The sequence below is a fragment of the Haemaphysalis longicornis genome, unplaced genomic scaffold (genome assembly GCF_048455015.1).
Source record: "Haemaphysalis longicornis isolate Haplotype H1 unplaced genomic scaffold, Haemaphysalis longicornis Haplotype H1 scaffold_10, whole genome shotgun sequence".
NCBI classification, from domain to species: Eukaryota; Metazoa; Arthropoda; class Arachnida; order Ixodida; family Ixodidae; genus Haemaphysalis; species Haemaphysalis longicornis.
This window is the reverse complement of record NW_027526204.1, coordinates 152,621,580-152,640,270: the sequence shown is the minus strand read 5'-3', so window position 1 is coordinate 152,640,270 and position 18,691 is coordinate 152,621,580. Positions and strand designations below refer to the sequence as shown.

At 50.5% G+C, this 18,691-nt stretch overlaps 1 protein-coding gene across 1 annotated transcript in view; it reads left to right on the top strand.

Moving 5' to 3' along the window:
- LOC144159678 (uncharacterized) overlaps nt 1-18,691 on the top strand; it is a 98,684-nt gene that overhangs the window by 37,499 nt on the left and 42,494 nt on the right. The window contains exon 2 of the mRNA XM_077691315.1: nt 7,455-7,850. Coding sequence (XP_077547441.1) covers nt 7,562-7,850 — 289 coding nt within the window. The 5' untranslated portion in view covers nt 7,455-7,561. The remainder of the gene's footprint in view (nt 1-7,454; nt 7,851-18,691) is intronic.

The following is an 18,691-nucleotide window of genomic DNA, read 5'->3' as shown; positions in this document are numbered from 1 at the left end:
CAAACATGCGCTATCCGTAATACATGCATGCCTGGTCGCCCTTTACAAAAGCGTATATAATTTGTTCTTTATTGAAATCCACCCACACTTTAGTGTCAGTGTCTACTTTCTGATAAGCGTGTAAATCTGGGAATGTCGTATTACTTGCATTTATTTTCGCAACCATGGGGCATACATTTCGTATGCTACACTTTATTCTTTGCATAGGTATAACTTCGGCAAAATACTTGAATCGCCAAAGATTCTTTGTGTTCGCTATCTTTCAAGAATTTGTGTGTGCGTGTGTGTGTGTGTGTGTGTGTGCGCGTGTGTGTGTGTGTGTGTGTGTGTGTGTGTGTGTGTGTGTGTGTGTGTGTGTGTGTGTGTGTGTGTGTGTGTGTGTGTGTGTGTAGTGTGTGTGTGTGTGTGTGTGTGAGGGAGAGAGAGAGAGAGAAAGAAAGAGAGAGAGAAAGAGAGAGAGAGTGAAACGTTGCCGCACGCTGCTAACTCTTGTCGCGAGCACCGAGCAAGCGGATGTCTCAAATGGCTACCCTCGACGGACGACCGCCGAAACACCACAATCAGCGAAGCCCTGTTTGTCAAACGACGCGCAGGCGGAGAGTTAAGGACACGTTACGTTGGCGAAACAAGGGGAGTTTGCGCAGTTGGCACCAAGGACGCGCGTGCACTCGGGATTGGAGAAAATGCGCCTCTACACGCATGTTTACGCGGGCAGCGCAGGGCAGTTCCGCTGAAGAGCTGCATCCGTCAGACAGCTAACCGGCTGCGCTTGCGGATTACGACAGCTGCTGCTGTTCTCTACTCCTAGGCACACTGTATCATACACGCTAAAAGCAGAAAAATACGGCGTGTGTGCTTGTTTACAGCAAACGGCGTCCAACTGCGCCCATTCGAACGACCGGATGAACTTACGGATGGGATGGGCAGATACCTGTGTCCCTTTGGCAAGTGAACAGTCGCACGTATTGAGTATGCCAGGATTGCAGTGGCGGAAAACGCTGGGCTGCAGGGACCGCGTGGCCAGAGATTGCTCAGCGAGTCGACCCCTTCGCCTTAGCACGCGTCCCACACGTCGGGCGAGAGGGAGCAAACAGCAGCTATCGCGTGGGTGCCGTGCCTTCTCACCGTGCCCATTCACCTCCTGTAAGAAGCGCTTCGAAGCAGTAAACAGCGGATACGACACGGGAGGCGGCAAGGTCGCTGACTCACCCCTGATCTAGGAGAGAAAATAAAAGGGACCATGTAGGGCGTCGGAACGAATATATCCCCAGCGCATGACCATCTCGGCACACTATCCAAAGGAATGTGAGACACATCATCAGGAAGCTAGAAACTCTGAACCGTTGCAGCGGTTCAAACGATGGCTTGAAATGCGCTAACGCATTTACAGCGGCCATGAAGCCCCTACTCGCCGTGCATGCGCTAGGTGACATCCGGGGCAGCATGGGAAATATCGTGCGGAGCGAAAACGCACATAAACACTGAGCCAAACAGGCTGCACTTGTAACAAAGCTCAAATGTAATTAACTGTGCGACAAGAATTTTGAGTTAGGCTCTTTATCGCGCTGAAAAAAAAAATAAACAAAAATTGCAAGATTTAAAAAAACTTTAAAAAACTGACTTTACAATGCTGTAGCTTCCTGAAAATACTTTTGTAAAAAATTGGGTAGGGTGCCCTAGACCGCTTTGTAATTGTGGACAAAAATTGTCGGCTTTAATTTGGCCGGACTGAAGATTTTTACTGGTAAATAGTCACTCAGGTTGGTTGTAAATATTCTCTATGCGTGTAGCCCGTACTCTTAAAATACTTTTTTTTTGCCAATTTACGCGCATACTCCTCAAGAGAAACGCGCGTTCGTTACCGTTTTCATTCAACGATCCCCGCTTCGTTGAGGTTGCTATCCGTGATGACAGACGGGCAAAGTTCGGAGGGCTGCGCTTAAAGAATTGCATATGCGTTTATTCACTATACAATGGGAACAAGCGCGAAGTCGGCAATAGGTACACGGAAGACAAACTTCAGCGTTTTGATGACCCAGATATTGTCGAACAATGTTAGCACAAACCAGTGTGATGCTATGGAGATAGATTGTTAGGCGACCGCTAGGGCGCTCGCTGTTATCACTGGAGGTTTAAGCTCAAACGTAAAAAACAAAGGACGGTCGAGACGAAAACACGGACATGTCATTGTGTCCGCGTTCTCTTTTCTTCGACCGTTTCTTGGAGTGCTTTTTTTTTAAGTTAAAGTTGAAATTTCTGGTAATCATGAGCCTACTCGCCCGATGCGAATCAATTTTACCGCTTTTATTAGTTGTCCTGCGCTTTCAAAATTGACTTTAGCTCTAGGCTTCATCTCTGCAATGTATTAATAAATAACATGGGGGTAACTACAAAACTGGTTCACAAATAAAAGCTCAGAAAATCTGTTTCAACATTTAGCGCTAGTCCACAACTGTAGTCCTTAGCAAGCACCAGCCATCATAGCATACAGAAGAAAACGACATGCTCGCCATTTCAGTACTGAACCACACGACAGCAACCGGAAGAATGTGTGTGCTGTATGCTACAAAAAAAAAATACAGAGGTCCAGCGAAGCCGGCCACGATTTTATCGCAGAATCACTATTCAACGAGAAAATCATCACAGGCGGTGACTGTTATCTTACTCCTCACAAGCTTCACGATTCAGCTCGTCTTGAAGAAAGAAATGCCGACTCCTCAGCCTAAAATTAACAATGCCGTTCACTGGCTCCTCACTTGGACTAAGTCTACACATCTCATCGTCCGCCTACATCGACGACGGACACGACACATCCCAACCGAAATGTCGTTAACAGTTTCTCTGTAAAAAACAAAAAAAGCTCGCTAAATTGCGCACCAATACTATACAGCAATGTCCCCACTGTACGAAATGAGAATTCAAATTTCGGGGTTAACGTAAGGGTATACAGATCAGCTACGACGCGTGCCGTTCTCATGACTAACTTAGAACACTTTCGTGGGCTAATTTAGTGTTCCCACGTAAAATCGCGTGCGCCAAAGTTTTAACAAGCGACGAAAAACAAACTAGAGCGATTCAATGCTTCCTTTTAACCGGGGTCCGCAGGCGTAAAGGTGGTGCTCGAAACTAGCACCAGGAATATCTCGATAAAAACAGTCGTACGAATAGCCCGGCCCACGTCGTTTCCTTCCAGGTGTATGTCCGCGTCTATATGCGGAGGATAAATTGTCCCAGAGTCTGAGCTTGGCATGAAAAATCAGAGCTTCGCTGAAGTAGAATACTACACGAACCAAGAAGGAAGGAGGAATGCAAAGGACCCCGCCGTGGGAGCTTGCCAGGGCGCCCATGCAACTCGACCATCCCGTTCTCGCCGAGGATCAGCGGAGCGGAACTTCGGACCGCAGAAAAGACGAACTGCGCGCAACAGTCACTGCCACTGCGCCAATCCGGGTGTCGCTGCACGCTGCGGTGCCGGGCTTGTGTACACCGCCACTGTGCTTCCGAGCGAACACCGCGTAGTTGCGTGCGGGGCAGCCACAACAACCGCCGCTCTCAGTGTACAATCGGGGTGGCGTATAATGAACGGTCCGGGCGGCGAACAGCTCAGCGTACGCATTCGGGTCGATCTGGGACGACGGAAGGAACCAGAAGAGAGAAAAAAAAAGCTCTCCGGACCCTTGCTTCGCGCCCTTTGCCTATTCTGCTAGTTCACTGTACCTATTCGGAAGATCGCTGCTGTTGTAAAACGCGCCATCGGTAGCCGGAAAAAGGCGGTACCCAGGCCCCGAGAACTCTTTACGCGCCCTAACCCGGCCGAAGAACAGTGCAGGCGACACGGCGCACCGCAGTGCTCGGGCGTGACACAGTGCGGGTGACACAGTGCGAGCTTCCTTTGAAGACCCGAGCAACGGCGCGAGGTCTCCGGACGCGGAAGCCGCCCAGGTGTGGTTGTTGCGCGCGCCGTTACGATACGGTCGAAAGACGCCAGCAGTTTGACCGAGACACCGTAACCGCCGGTCTTTGATGCCACCACAAGCGCCACGCGGAACCGACATTCAGCGCGCTTGTCGCGGTGATTGCGCGCTTCGCGCTTCCATGGCGGTGGACGCCGTGAGCGGGAGCACGCCTTTGGAGCGTGCCAGGCTTCGACAGCTCGCTCTTTGTTGAAGGGTGTGTCCCCTTCGCTCCCGAGATGGTCCACTTCCTGGCTCACACACCGGCTGACCTCCCGCGCTGAGCATTCGCGATGTCGCGACGCGCCGCTCTGATCCGCGATCTGTGCGTCCCGTCGAAATGCCAGTATCGGCTTTCCAAGGTCCGGATGCACCCTGGCTGAAGAACGAGCTGATCAACAGTGAAAGGCTGCCACCTCCGAACCATTGGTAACCAGGGGAATCCGTCCTTGCACAAGATCGAGGCCAGTGTGAACTGAACGCGGCCACCAAGCTCGAAAAACACGAGCCCGTGCCCTCCCTTTCCCCCTCCCCCACTTCCGAAGAAAAATGAAGTGGCAGCTCGGTTGGCCCAGAGAAGAAAAAATACGTAGCAGAATAGCACTGCATTCCCAAACCACGCTGTTACATCGTAGCGGCAGTTCGTGAAGCTGCCGGGATGGAGAACAACGCAGTTCACGCCAAAACAAAACAAAAAATCACTGCATTTAAATAACCGAACAAATAGCTGGTGTATTAGGCTTCGTGTGGATGCCTGCTACGGCTTCATGTAGACGAGGTCAGACTCGCCAACTTGTCCCGAAGTCTCATGCACGTGGGAGTATTTGGCCTTCATAGGGCATCAGGAGTATAACTCACAACATCGCTCCCTGGCCTGTTGAAAGTATCGGCAAAAACATAAAGCGTGATGACAAGTGAGAGATATTAATTAGTACACACTCCTGCACGCCTCTTAAATCTGGTTTTATAACCGATGAGCGAACAACACCTTACTGATCATCGGGTCCTCTCCCGGTTAGTGAGAGGACGGTCCGGATGATTACGATGCGTCACGACGTCCGTCCATACGCACGGATATATATTTTTCCCTTGCCACTACGCATGTATGAGAAAAATCGCCGGAAGGCTTGTATCGTACGGCTCTTTTGCATCGCGTGAAATCTGCGCCAACGGATCTAGGGGCCTGCCTAGTTCATTCGGCGATCTCTCCGTCTAGCACGGCATTGCTCCCTTCCGTTTCCCTTCAGCCGCGTTATTGCACCCAGCAGCTGAGTCAGCTGCTCAAGGTGTTCTGGCGCCGTGCCGCCCGACCGAGAGCAAGGAATGGCCTTAGGCGGCTCGTTCATATCTGCGGCCGCCGGGGAGTTGCCCCATCGAGTCCCAGCGCAAACCGGCGCCTGTGGCCAAGGTCGCCAATACGGTACTGCGCCGAGACTTTTTCGTGATCGCCTATCTAAACAGCAGGCAAGGCGACTGACGAAGATGGAACAACGTTATGCATCGTGGCTTGAGAAACGTAGATCGAAATGTACTACACCACGTTGCAGCCGACATTTTTCCTTCATGTTAACTGTGGCACTGCCAGGAGCAAAACGGCTATCCTATCTGTATGCTGGGACGGGTGATTTTATTTACCCCAAGAGGTAGGGCACTATAGATCCTGCCGAGGTGGCTCAGTGGCTACGGCGGTTTTGCTGCTGAGCCCAAGGACGCGGGTTCGGTTCTCGGGCGCGGCGGCCCCTTTCCCGATGGAGGCGAAAAGCGAAAACGTCCGTGTGTTCGAGATTTCGGCGCACATTGAAGAGCCCCAGGCGGTCAGAATTGATCCGGAGTTCTCCACTACGGCGCGCCTCATCGCCTGCGTTGCGTCAGCGCGTTAAACCCTTCAATGAATCAATTAATTCTAGGCGCAAGCGAATTAATGACTCATAGCCATTGTTTTGCGTGGGCGTGTTAAACCTCACAGTCAGTGGGGGCACTATGGGGTGAGCTGTATGTCTATCTTGTAAGCATTATGTGCCAATTCGTCCCGCCCCGCTGCCTCGGTTTTCAGGATTTAAGAACTATTTCTTGAGGGCCAAAAAGGAATGCGGACCATCTTGATTCAGGTTTTCATCGGCCATCGGGCGGCATCGTGTGGCAGCCTGGGTTTTGCACGGCCACGCCGACTTGCATCGGTGTTGTTGTTGCGCCTCGAATACCCTGCAGGCGCCGTGATTCCGGGTACATCGGTTGATGACTGACGTATGACGGGGCTGCGAGCATTCAAGACGCGCTTACGTTTTCAAAACAGCGTTCATTCATGATATAAGCATTAAACGAAAACGGCTGGGTGTCGAGAGTCCGCCGCGTGTTAAAGTTTTTCAGGTGGTCTAAATTAATTTGAAGCCCTCTACCGCTGCCTGCTTCATAGGCCAGGTGTAGCACCGGAGCGTTAAACTTCAAATAAAAAAAAGTGTTGGGCTCTAAGGTATAAACTACCCCTTATGACAAAGTGCAGTGCCCTGTTGGGATAGTTGGTGGAGCACATTAGCCGAGTGCATGTCACTGTCCTTTTCGTCCCTGTCTAGATATTTGGCGCTTGGAGATCTTATAATTAACAGAGGGAATCGCGCAATCAAAAACGATAGACAGGAGAAAAACGACGGCGGTGTCCGTGTGCATCCTTCCTGTCCGTCGTCTGTGGTTGCTCTATTTACTCCTCAAATATGTTTGGAAGTTCAGGAATTTACCTATAAATGCCTATCAACTTGTAAGAACTGTCATAAGTTGGTGTCTTCGCCCTTTTTTCTCTTGCATAATTCAGGGGAGTTTTAAAGCCAATGTGCTTTACCTATTTGTAACATCCTTATCAAACAAGCACAGACGCGTGCGATTAGATGCATCGTGCGGCTCTTTTCATCCTCCCGTACCCTAATGTGTAATATGCACCACTCATCAACGTAGTCACCCCCCATCTGGTGTAGCAAGCCTTGTCCCTAGCAGGGCTGACCTCACCAGTTCACATTAAAAAGCATTCTCTCTCTCTCTCTCTCTCTCTCTCTCTCTCTCTCTCTCTCTCTCTCTCTCTCTCTCTCTCTCTCTCTCTCTCTCTCTCTCTCTCTCTCTCTCTCTCTAATTTCATAGCGCAAGAAAGGACGCTTTGTCGAGCGCACAAGCACAAAACCGCTTCACTGTTCACATTCCACTGCACACCGCACCATACCTGGCTGCCTTACGATACTCGTGTGTCACATCGGCGCAGGCCACACGCATCTCGTGACAAAACATGCAAATTGGGACTGGTCTAAGTAACGTAACTGCGCAAAAAACGCTCCGGCCCACAAATTTACCTCCTGCAATTTGGAAGGAACTCTCAGTACCCAGGCCGAAGTTCACGTATACCTATAATACAAATTATTTAATGAACAATGCATTAAACAAAGAATCCGCGTAATTAGAGACTACTTCGGTCAATAACATTCTTCCTCTCTCATTGTTTTTTTGTCTCGTCTCTCGCAGGCTCCTTCGGCATGCCGTCAGCGGCCTCGGAGCATCCCGTGCCGAGCTCCTGAGGGCTAGACCACTGCAGAGTCCGGAGCCGTGCGCACCGCCGTGAGAGCCGAGCCATGTCGCTGAGCTCGAACACGGACGGCTCCCCGCACAGCGGCAGCTGGCAGCGGCAGGCGCCGCCGGGGCTGTCGCCGCGCGAGCTGGTGCGCCGGGTGCCGCTGCCGCAGGTGGTGCGCATCCAGGAGCGCGTCGAGTCGCCCTCCAGCCTGGACCTGAGCCAGCCGCTGGTGCTCTACAGGGCCTACAAGTGCCGCAAGGTGCACGCGCGCAGCCTCGGCCCCGACGACCGGGCCTCGGGGCTCAGCCTCACGGGGCCGCCGCTCGTCATACCGGACACGTACAGCGGTGAGTGAGTGCACCTGGAGCCTGTGTGCGCCTGTTTACGAGGTTCCCCATCAAACGGGAAGAGGGATCGCAGTCGAAGTCGTCGTAGTCGTAGTCGAGCACGAATAGCACCAAAATGGCCGCCGCTATAAACAGAAAATAAATTGGGTTCGTGTGGCATTTGAACCCGGGTCGCCAGAGCAAAACCAACTACGAGAAGCCACAGCGCTAACTGTGCCCTCCTACCAGAAGGGGAGCAGCGAGAACGAGCCTCATGCGTGAAGCGTGACAGGCGAACGACGTGACGGCACGTGAGTGGAACAACGGGTGCACGCGGAGGAGACTGTGGGGAAGCTGCCGCATGAATTGCGGCCAGTCTTCCTGTCGGACTAATTCGCGCCAAAACACCAGGAAACGAAAGCGAAGGAGGAAACGCAAACAGGATGTAGCGAGGCTTTCGCCCTCAAATCACGGGCGAATTTTTGGGAAAGCAGGCGGCCAAGGCCGTCGCAGTGTAGAGCAGTGGGAGTCCATTTCCCAATACGAGTTGCAGCTACAACGAAAATTCTTTCGCATCGTCACAACTGAGGTCCGTTCGATTCACCTTGCACCTGTTGAAGCAGTGGCAGCAGTGCAGTGCCGGTTCAGCCATCCTGCACGATCAGTGGATCCAGGCCTGCACTTTCTTCGTCTGCTTCTGCACCTCCGCGGTAGGGAGTGCACGCAAAGTCATAAACTCGTCCTGCACCTGTCTGCACCACCAGTAAATAGAGGCGCGCGCGTTCGTGCAAGCGAGGGCGGGGGGGGGGGGGGTCATCAAATTTATTGCCTAGCTTTAACCATATTTCGGGCATCGAATGCTCTTTTGCGGAACCTGTAGCATAACCTTTTCATGATGGTGGTATTTCGCACAAGGCAAGCGTTTATTATAAATACAAGCTTAGCCATAAACGTCTGCATGGATCTTCAGAACTTTCGCGCATTTAATTGCCAAAGACCACTGCGCTCCATGGCTCTATGGAACCTAGAAAAACTACCTCTAAAACAGGGTGTCAAGAACAAAGCAAGGCTCCCCTACAATGCTATCAGTGAAGTCAACCGTCGAACACTGCAGTGTCCGGAAATGCTGTACATGGACAGCGTGATGCCCTCTGGTAAGGGACGCCACGCCAACGGAACTCTCCACTGCGCATTTAGCAAGATAAGTTCAGGCCCTCTATCTTATATATACGTTCGACACTGCAATCGCCCTTCCGCTTCGGGGTGCATAAAAAACAGTCAGTACAAAACCGAGCCCTCGAGCTGTTTTATTTTCCAATCCCAAGAAAAAAAAAAGAGCCTGTGTAGAATTACAGCAGCGTGTTGTGGTGATAAAGCACGCGACCTACAGCTGTCGTTCCAGTTATGGCGGCCGTTTCGAACCTTTTAAACTTTCTGCACGCAGAACCGTCACGAGCGCCGGGCACGCTGGCAAACCCGGACGTGGTTTAGCGGGCACTTCGTTAGGTGGACACGTTCATGTGGCAAGCTCGTGAAAACAATGGGTCTCCTCGATTTGCCATTTTGGACTGCTCAGAGCTGTTCAGAGTAGCTCCATACATTTTTTTTTTTTCGAGCCTGGAATTTCTATTGCGAGGGACTGCACACGAACTGTTCACCTATGCTCAGTATTAGCAAGAGAGAGAGAGAGAGAGAGAGAGAGAGAGAGAGAGAGAGAGAGAGAGAGAGAGAGAGAGAGAGAGAGAGAGAGAGAGAGAGAGAGAGAGAGCAATAATACCCCTCGCATTTACAGCTGTCGTTGTGAACCAGATGCGCGTTCTTACCAATTAGCATAGCTGCCCTGCAGTGTCTACGTACGGCTGGGTATTTCCACAGAAGATGTGAATGTCCCAGACGGCGTGAATGTCTCTTTAATAGCGCCAACCCGAAACGGCCTAATCTCATATTAACTCCAGCCCTTGATATTGCTTCTGCATAAAACCCTTCAAAAGGCAAACAAGAATAGAAAAAAAAAAAACGTCCACGTCTTCCTTGCCCGTCTATGAGCGGGTCCTGCTGCTCCGGTTTAACGCGTTCCTGCTCTTTCGTGGGGAACTACACTTTCACGGCTTCACTTCTCAGAAATTCTCCGACAGCCCGTAAGGAGGTGACTTCGCCGAAATCTCGCGTGCATTCAAATGCCTCCTCGGCTTGAGCGAGAGTTAGCCGCTTGCACTCGCAACTGCCGAGCCATCGCCTTATTTGCGTTTCTCTCTCGTGATTCACGTCTCTCATTTGCCTATTTAGGCATTTCCTCCGCTTAATCACGACACATCGCGCTGTCGTTGCTGTTTTATTCCGCTCGGCCACCAATGCACGCGACGAATTCTAGCTCGCCCTTTCTTTTTGTCACTGCGACCTGTACTGCAAGGTAATGCGCCGTCAGTCTTCTTTTCCCCTCCCCTCACTCCCTACGGTCTCTGCAAAGCGTTCACGGGTATGCGCACACGCACCAGACACGTCTGCGGCTCAGACGTTCTCCCTTCGAGCACCAAATCGGATGCGGCGAGGCAGCGCAGCCGGAGGGCGTAGCCGGCCTTTACGAAACATGCCGCCTTCTCGGAACAACAAAAAAAAGAAAACAAAGTAAGCACGTAGAGAGAAAAGAGAAGGCATGCATGCGAAATGAGCCTTCTGTCTCGCGAAAGCGTCATTAAAGCGGTGTAGAAGAAAGGTGTTCCGGTGGAATGGCGGAAGTCGGTAATAGTTTGGCACCGCTCCCGCCTTCCTTTCTTCTGCAGCGTGTCTATGACCGGCTGAAATAAATGGGAGATAAAATGGTGTGCGCGGACGTTACCCGACGTTGCCTGTTAGGGTCGTGTTAATCGCTAATCGTGCTGGCAGACCGCTCGAAGCCCGATCCGCAACGCCTGATAAAACCGATTAGTGGGGTTGCGTCGGACGCTGAATAAGCGGGAGAGCTGGACCGCACACGCCTAGCTCGTTTGTTGCGGTCGGCTGAGCAGTGTTCATTCAGGAACGTGAGGTTCTACAAAAAGCACTGAAAGAACGGCTCTTTCAACACAAAGCAGCGTGGAACCAAGAAGGAGGATAACAGATGATTCATGGCCTTGAGGCATCAAGTCAGTACCGTGAATTAGAAAGTGAAGTTGGGAAAAGAACGGATGAAAACCCGCATAAGCCATATTTCAGGCTCGACGGTGCATTAAATACCTATCGAAAATTGAGAAGGCGGGTGTAATAGTGGGTTATGGTGGTGGCTTTTTAGCTGGTTAAAATAAGAAGGAGGAAGGCCGCGTTTTTAACCTAAAATCACTAAGCTCAATAGGCTAGAGTCCTCAGGCTAAGAATTTTACGCCCACTTTTGCTCCTTAGGGGTCAGCAGAAATTGAATTAAACAGAAATAATCTGGCGTACTCCTTGTCTCATTTGATGTGTGCTTGATTTTAAATGTTTCCTGCTCATGTCCGTTACCCAGATTTCATCTTGGGAGTGGAACTCACGGTATTTCTTTCCTTCGACATTGCAGCAAGAGCTTGTCACTGTATATCAAATCATGCGGCAAACACAAGGCTAGAGAAAAGTGATAAGAGGAACGCAGTCAGACCGTGGGAAACAGAAATCGGCCCGATGGCTTCACAAGGCACAGACTGCAAAAAGTTGTTTCTCTATTTTGTTGTGTGCAAATAAACACGGGAAAAGAGACCGTTCAGTTAAGCGCCGGGCAATGCTCGCCTTAACAATCGAGGGTTCTGATGCACTATTTTACCCCAGGAACAGGGTCTCTATATACAATATGACAGTAATTTTTATTACTTTAGTGTTAAAGAGCGTGAAACGACCGTGACAAACCGCACTACAAATGAATTAGCGGGATGATGAAGCTACAAAAGAAGGGGAAGATAGAACAAAGATTCTTGAAACATGCACCAGAACCTCGCCAGCGCTCCTCTCCTTGGCTGAGTGCCCAACTTACCCCTTACGCCACCGCTTCAGACCGGGCAAAGAACAGCGCACTTGGACGACCAAAACGTGGTCTTCGCACGGGCTCCCATTATCGACCTTCGGAACCCGGTTATAAAATGAGGGAGACCCCGATGCCCTGATATCGCCACAGTAGCGATCGGGGCACAGATGACACCGAGGCGTGCTCCTTAACCCCCGGAAGAAGCGTCCCGCAAACGCCGGCCGCATTGTCAGCCCCGCGGGGAAAACGGAACTTCGGCCTGTGGTCGCTACCTCAATCCATACGGCACCGATAGGATGCGGGGCGTTAAAACGGCCCTGGATCTACGGGGAGTCCGCAGCGCGCCGTAGCCGGTGGCACACGCCAGTATCGGGAAAGGAAGTCCTTACGGCACCCGGATAAAGCGCACTTGAGTCCCAAGTCACGTAGCAGCCTTGTCGACTTGCAGCGAAAGCTTGATAATTTTGATACCGAGAGGTCCCAGCTGACATCGTGTAGGAAGTAGACATCTGGCCACTTTCTCGCTTCCACTATGCAGCGCCGCCTGCGTCCGCGTTCAGCTATCCCGTGAAACCATCGGCACCTGGATTTTCACAGATTTTATCGCCGCAAGCATTATATGATTGGTCGCTAACCTCTGATCTCCTCATCTACACTTCCTTTTCTTAAACGTTCATCCGCCCTGCTCCCCCATAATTTTCTACTTTGAAGGTTGAGAACCGCTAATTAAGCAAAAAAACAATAATCAAAATAAGAAATGTCTTGCCAGATGCTTTATACAAATTACAAAAAATTACCAACTGAAACACTTGCTCAGCGTTAAAAAGAAATGAAAAGAAGTGACTCGCAATTTGTGTATACGAGCCACTCGATTAAGACGCTCACCTCACCCAAGTCGCCAAACGCATCACGAAAGAACAATCTTGTCCGTCGTTCATCGCCAAGAAAACTTCATCAGCAGCGTCACGTCGCCATCCTGAGAATGCCACAGTCACCTAGAAAAAGTACGGCTGGTAATCCATTTCGACGCCTAGTCGCAATGAACGAATAGCCGGAGTGCACCAGGCAAAAAGTGATAAAAACTTCCGATACGTCTCTGGCGTGAGGTAATGTTGAAACACAGATGACGCGGACAAGAAATATAGAACGTCTCGGAAAGGCAGCAATTGTCTATAAAGCTATTCTCGTTGTTCGTGCGTTGGATGGGTATGTTTCTTTTTTTTTTTTTTTTTTTTACCAGTGTCTAGAACCGTTTCATGACGTAATGTTTCTTAGAGTGATGACCGAGCTTGAGTAAGAACCTCTCTTCGTGGACTTCCGAAATCCCAATGTTTAACCATTAACCAGCATACTAAACCAGTGTGCAGGTGATATTGGATATTATAGGGACTCTATCCCAACCAGGGACGTAACCAAGTGGAAAGTTTGGGGATTTGAAATATCTGTCTAAGGCCCTGGTCCAGACTAGCCGAAATGGTCGTGCATAAATCTGCTGTAGAGTAGGCAATCGTGGCCGCGGAACAGCGCGGTACATTTTCTGAAAAGAGCGTTGATACGCTCCTGCACTTCGATAAACTATTCATACTTGGCAAATTATCTCTCAGTGAGGCAGTGCGCGATATGCTGGCCCTTGGCGCCTGCACAGCGAAAACTATTTTCAGATGTAAGGGATGAACTGTAAAACTATTGTAGCAGCATGCCCTAGTGGTGCGACGCTGGAGAAACATCAGGGCTGGCGGTGCCTCTCGGTTAGTCGGATACCCGGCTGTTGCAGCTCACGTGGATTTCCAAACTTGCCGTTGATAGTTCTCCACAACTGGCTGCCCCGGATCGTTTTGTCCGCAGCCTTTCACATCGCTCATCTCGCAAAAGCAACAACATTACACGCTCAAAAACTAGCCATGGCAGATTGGGAGGAGCTACGTGATCGGCTGCGGGGAGCGCTTGGAATGAAACGCACGTGCTCTCTCCATATGCAGTTGTTTGACGCTAACAATCCCAAAAAAGAAGAGACAAACATAATTACTCTCTTGATTCATGAAGCGGAGGACACCATACACGCAGTGCTGGAAAAACTTCAAACAATCTGCATCCCACAAGGCGACCAGGTCCGGCATCCCGCTTATGCCGGCTCACCCAATCCTGCTCTGGATGCGGCCATCAGCGAGGCGGAGGTGCGGGAAACATGGCATGAACGGCCTACAACCTCAGCTTCGTGTCAAGACAGGGTTACCAATCAGATTTAACGAAATTTAGATGACGTCCCCATAGCCTACTGAGTTTGGGTATTCAATTACCATTGGAAGGAGGCCACGCTCCCTGAAGAGTTCTGCCATGCGAACATTACATCCATGCCGAAGCCGGGCAAGCGACTATCTCTGAAAAATTTGAGACTCGATCATCTCGCTAACCTCATGTATTGGCAAATTTTTGCGGATTAAAAATTTTAGCTAGGCTAAATCGTTTCGTCGAAAACGCGCAAGTTCTATGCCCGAATATGCACTGCTTTCGAGCAGGGCTTTCGACAAATGATATCCACTTAAGGCTATGTATATCATGATATTCTGGAAAACCCACCCATAGCGCAAGCCACAGCTGTATTCGCCCTGAACTGTAACCAAAGCTTTCAATAGAGTTACTGATGATGCTATCCTGGGAGGGCTGGAACGCATAGGACCAGGAGCTCGCGTCTATAACTACGTGTGCGCCTTTCTCACACAAAGGGAGGGCCACCCTCCGATTAAGAAATCTCACACTGCCCGATATACAACTTCCATCGTGCGGTACTCCCCAGGGATTCGTATTTCCCCGCTGCTTTTTAACCTAGCGGCTAGATGAGAAACCGGAGCTGCTTACACCCTTTACGCGGACGACATCACGCTCTGGGTTAATCAAAGTAGTGATGCGCAACGTGAAGCCACCCTACAGGCTGGAGCAACAGCCGTACAAGAAGGCGCAGCCTTGGCTGGCCTTCACTGTTCACCAGCCAAATTCGAACTGTTAGCCCTGCAACCCAAGAAATCTAGAGCCCGAGAGTCCCCTCAATCGCGATACAGCTGGGAGGTACACCCGTATCAGGGGTAACTCAACTAAGCATACTTGGACTGCCTCTACAACAAGATTGACGCAACACTGCATACTTCAAGAAATTATCCGCTCATGTACCGTAATAACCGGAATTCTCAGACGAGTTGAAGCATGACGACATGGTCTTACAGAAAAAGATCGGGTAAAACTAATACAGGCATTCCTGATAAGTACGATTGCATATGCATGCGCTCCCATGCCTTATCCTTACGGAAACGGTAACTTCAGAAAGTGGATTGCCTAATTCTGAAGGCTTGCCGAGCCACTCTACAAATACCCCCAGGAGCTTCTAGTGCCAGACTGAAGAGCACAGGCGAGTACAATATGGACACAGAGCTTATCGCAGGACATCGCACGGGGCAGCTTGGCCGCCTGTCGCGCAGTTCCGCCGGCAGAGCTATCCTACACAACCTATGCATTGGCTACCTACAAGAGCCCGAGCCAAAATCACTAATCGGAGCCGTGACGAGAGAGAGATCATCATTATTCGGCCCCTTCCTCGAAACATGCACCCCAATATCATTTCCAAAGAAGGACGCAACGAGCCCCTGCATTAACAGCAAAATACCCCGTTGATCGAGGAACGCTGTATGTTGATGCAGCGGTGTATCGTCACGTGGACGCTTTTGCCCTGGCAGTCATCCACTCGCCCGATTCTCCCCAACTCACGGCCCTCACCATCCGAAGTGGCGGCAGAGGCGGAGATAGCACTTGCACTCACACATAGGCCAAACCCCCGATTCGTATTCTCAGACTGGAAAACAGCCCTTATAAACTATGCCAGAGGCCAGATCTCCCCTCAGGCCCACGAAAATCTTAATCAAGAACCACCTGTTGATCCTGCAGAATTGATGTGGTTCCCAGCCCACACGGCTCTGCTGTTAAAAAAGCCAGAGAACATCGGCGTGATACCGCTTGTTTTGCCAACAAAATTGCTTTTTACATCATCCATCTTCCTGTCACCTGATACTTCTCGGTGCGGGGCCTCTCGCTCTACAAGGCAACATTTTTGTGCGCCCATACTGGCATCGCCCGGTCGTATAACAGTTTATCTGGGTATCATTGCCTGGTTCAGACCTTCGGCAAAAACAGAATTGAGGCTTGTGTTGAGATCCTTGCTGCGGACACATGCACTTCATCAAATCGATGGCCTATCGATGGTGATGCTTTCTTCTCAAATATTCTACGTGGCTAATAACGCGTCCGCGTAATTCTATCGCTGTATTTATCGTCGGCCGTGCCTTGATTGCAGCGAATTACGTCGCAGAAGCACATGTAGAGCAAACTAAATACCGAAAATTTTCAGAAACAAAGTCAATAAACGCCGATAGATGCTTTAGAATTCCATCACAAACGAACAAGTTTCCGCCTCTCGAAAGAACAATTCGGAGCATCCGAGACACAAGGTCACCTCCGCTTCCTCGTATCCTTCCGGAGCACGCAACCCTGGAACGATACGAATCGCGCGTGCAGTATGTCGACGACGACAGTGGGTGTGTGGGGCGCCCTTCAGCAACGTGGTGGCCCTTGCTGCTTCGCCCAAAACGCGAGACGCGTTCGCACGCCAGGTCAGGGCAGGACATTAGGCGCGCCACAATACGGTTCATCAGCGAATCGCGTGTCTACGCGGCGCGACAGGCCGCATCTTTCGGTCGGTCCAGGTCGCCGTGCTCCGCCCTCTTCCCTTTTCCTTGCCTCGTCATTTCTCGCGTTGGCGCCCGCTGAAGCGCGAACGCTCCTCTGCCAGCCGCTGCACCCCTGAAGGGTGCTTCTTCAGCTCCGCAGAGCACTGCAGTGCAACATCCCAGGACGAACCCTTGCGTCTCATCCCCCCGGCACTTATCACCACTACTCCACACGCTTCATCCTTGCCGCGCTCTCGTGTCCGCGGCCTGTAATTCACCGAACCGCTCGTCCGTGAGAGAGTGACCCGTTGTTCCGTTCTTCTCCCCACCTGCTTTTTATTCGACGCATTCAAAAGAGCGAAATGCAGCCCCGCTCACAATTTCAAGACTGCAACCTTTTCCACAGCGCGTACAACGACAACAAGCGTAAGGATTGCCTGCTAAAGTAGAACCCTTGTGTTATAAGAAAGAAAAAACCAAAATATTAAGCCTGCAATCGTTCCGTAATCAAATTACAGAGTAGTTTACGGGTTTCAATTTTTCTTTCATTGTAACCGATTGATTGTAACGGCTGCAGTCGACCGTAACTTTTTTTAAGCAGCCCAGCTGTTTTTTGTCGTTGCGCCTTTCCTGTTTGGCGGCCACGTGAGCGCGTGGGTCGACGTCGAGTACCTGCATCCCACGCGCAACGATCGAGTGCTTCGCTCGAAGAGCACTTGAATCTCCCGCTAAACTCGACGCTCGCGAGCACGCGAGGATCGGCGCTGTTTAACGCCAGCAACCTTGGTTTTGATGTCAGCGCGCATCATCTGAAGGGGCAGAGCAAAGATTCGAGGAATATCCCTTCAAGGCTCAGGAAAAGGTCCCTTGAGAACTGCTACTCAAGGTATCCGCTGGCCAATGCAGCGTACATACTATGGTCGGATTCCAACGTTTATAGACAAAATGTGGGATTAAGTGTGTTCTACAGTTCTCTATAAGCAAATTAGCTTAAGTGGTTCTAGACAAATTCGTGATTGTTTTGAGAATATTTGAGAAGTGTGAAATCAATGGAAAATTTCATATACACATCGCGCCGCGGGCACTTGGCAACGCTGCTCTGGTGGCGTTCCTCAGAGGAAGACGACGCGATGAATGAGATGTGTTAGTCCGAACAATATCTTCTTTCACACTCGCTTACTCGGGGACTAGCTTACATCCGCGGCTTGTTTGACCTTAGTAGACGTTATACCATCTGTAGTGATCCATCGAAACACATTCAGCCAGGCCTTCGCGTGTAGACGTTGGTAGAGTTAAACGCTACACGTCTTTTTAGAAGGCCTGTGGGTTTGATGCCACCTTCAGCAAGTCATTCCAGTATAACATTCTCATGCAAATTAGAGCCCGTTCCGCGAACACACGAGTCATATGGTGGAATGGCCGCAGCTCAGCGTTGTACAAATATATCCCACAACGCGTGCGCAGTCGATCGGCATGTGCGTTCTCCCACGTGCGCACTCAACTCCGCGCGCGAGTGGTGTGCATAACCGATGCGGGGAAAACGCTATTCTTCGAAACATCCTTAATGTGTTCCGGCTAGGTCCTTGACCCCAATGTACACCGCACCTTGGAAATACTTGAGCAACTCAGTGAAGAGACGTGCTTAAGAAAGAGCGGAAGGCGTGTATTTGCACCCAACAAGCCCGCAGGACTTTCACCAGAAGCCAGCTTGAATGAAAGGTCACGACGTGATCACTTAGCGCGTAGTAGCGAGTTTGGGCGCCTGTAGAGCGACCGTTATCCTAACGGATACATTTATTTGTATACTGAAAGTATGGCATAGCTGAGCTCCTTTTGATTGATTGATTGATGGGCTGTTTATTGGAGGAGGTCATAAGACCCTGAAGGGGATGGGGGAAAGTGGGAAAGGGAAAAAATATGAAAATAAAAGTAATCGATAACACATTTGCACTTTTTGCCCCATTAGAAAGTCAGTTCGCACTTGTCACAGAATCACTGACCCATACAGGGCTGAGTCAATCACGAATCAAACTGCTTTATAGAGACCATTCTGGAGAGAGAACTCTACAATTGCCTCTAATAAAGAGGGATTAGCACGCATTTGGCTAATATGGTCCTGTTCATCACACGGGATGGAGTGTAGTGTTAAAAGTTCCGATCGTCCTTGTGAAAATGCAGAGCAC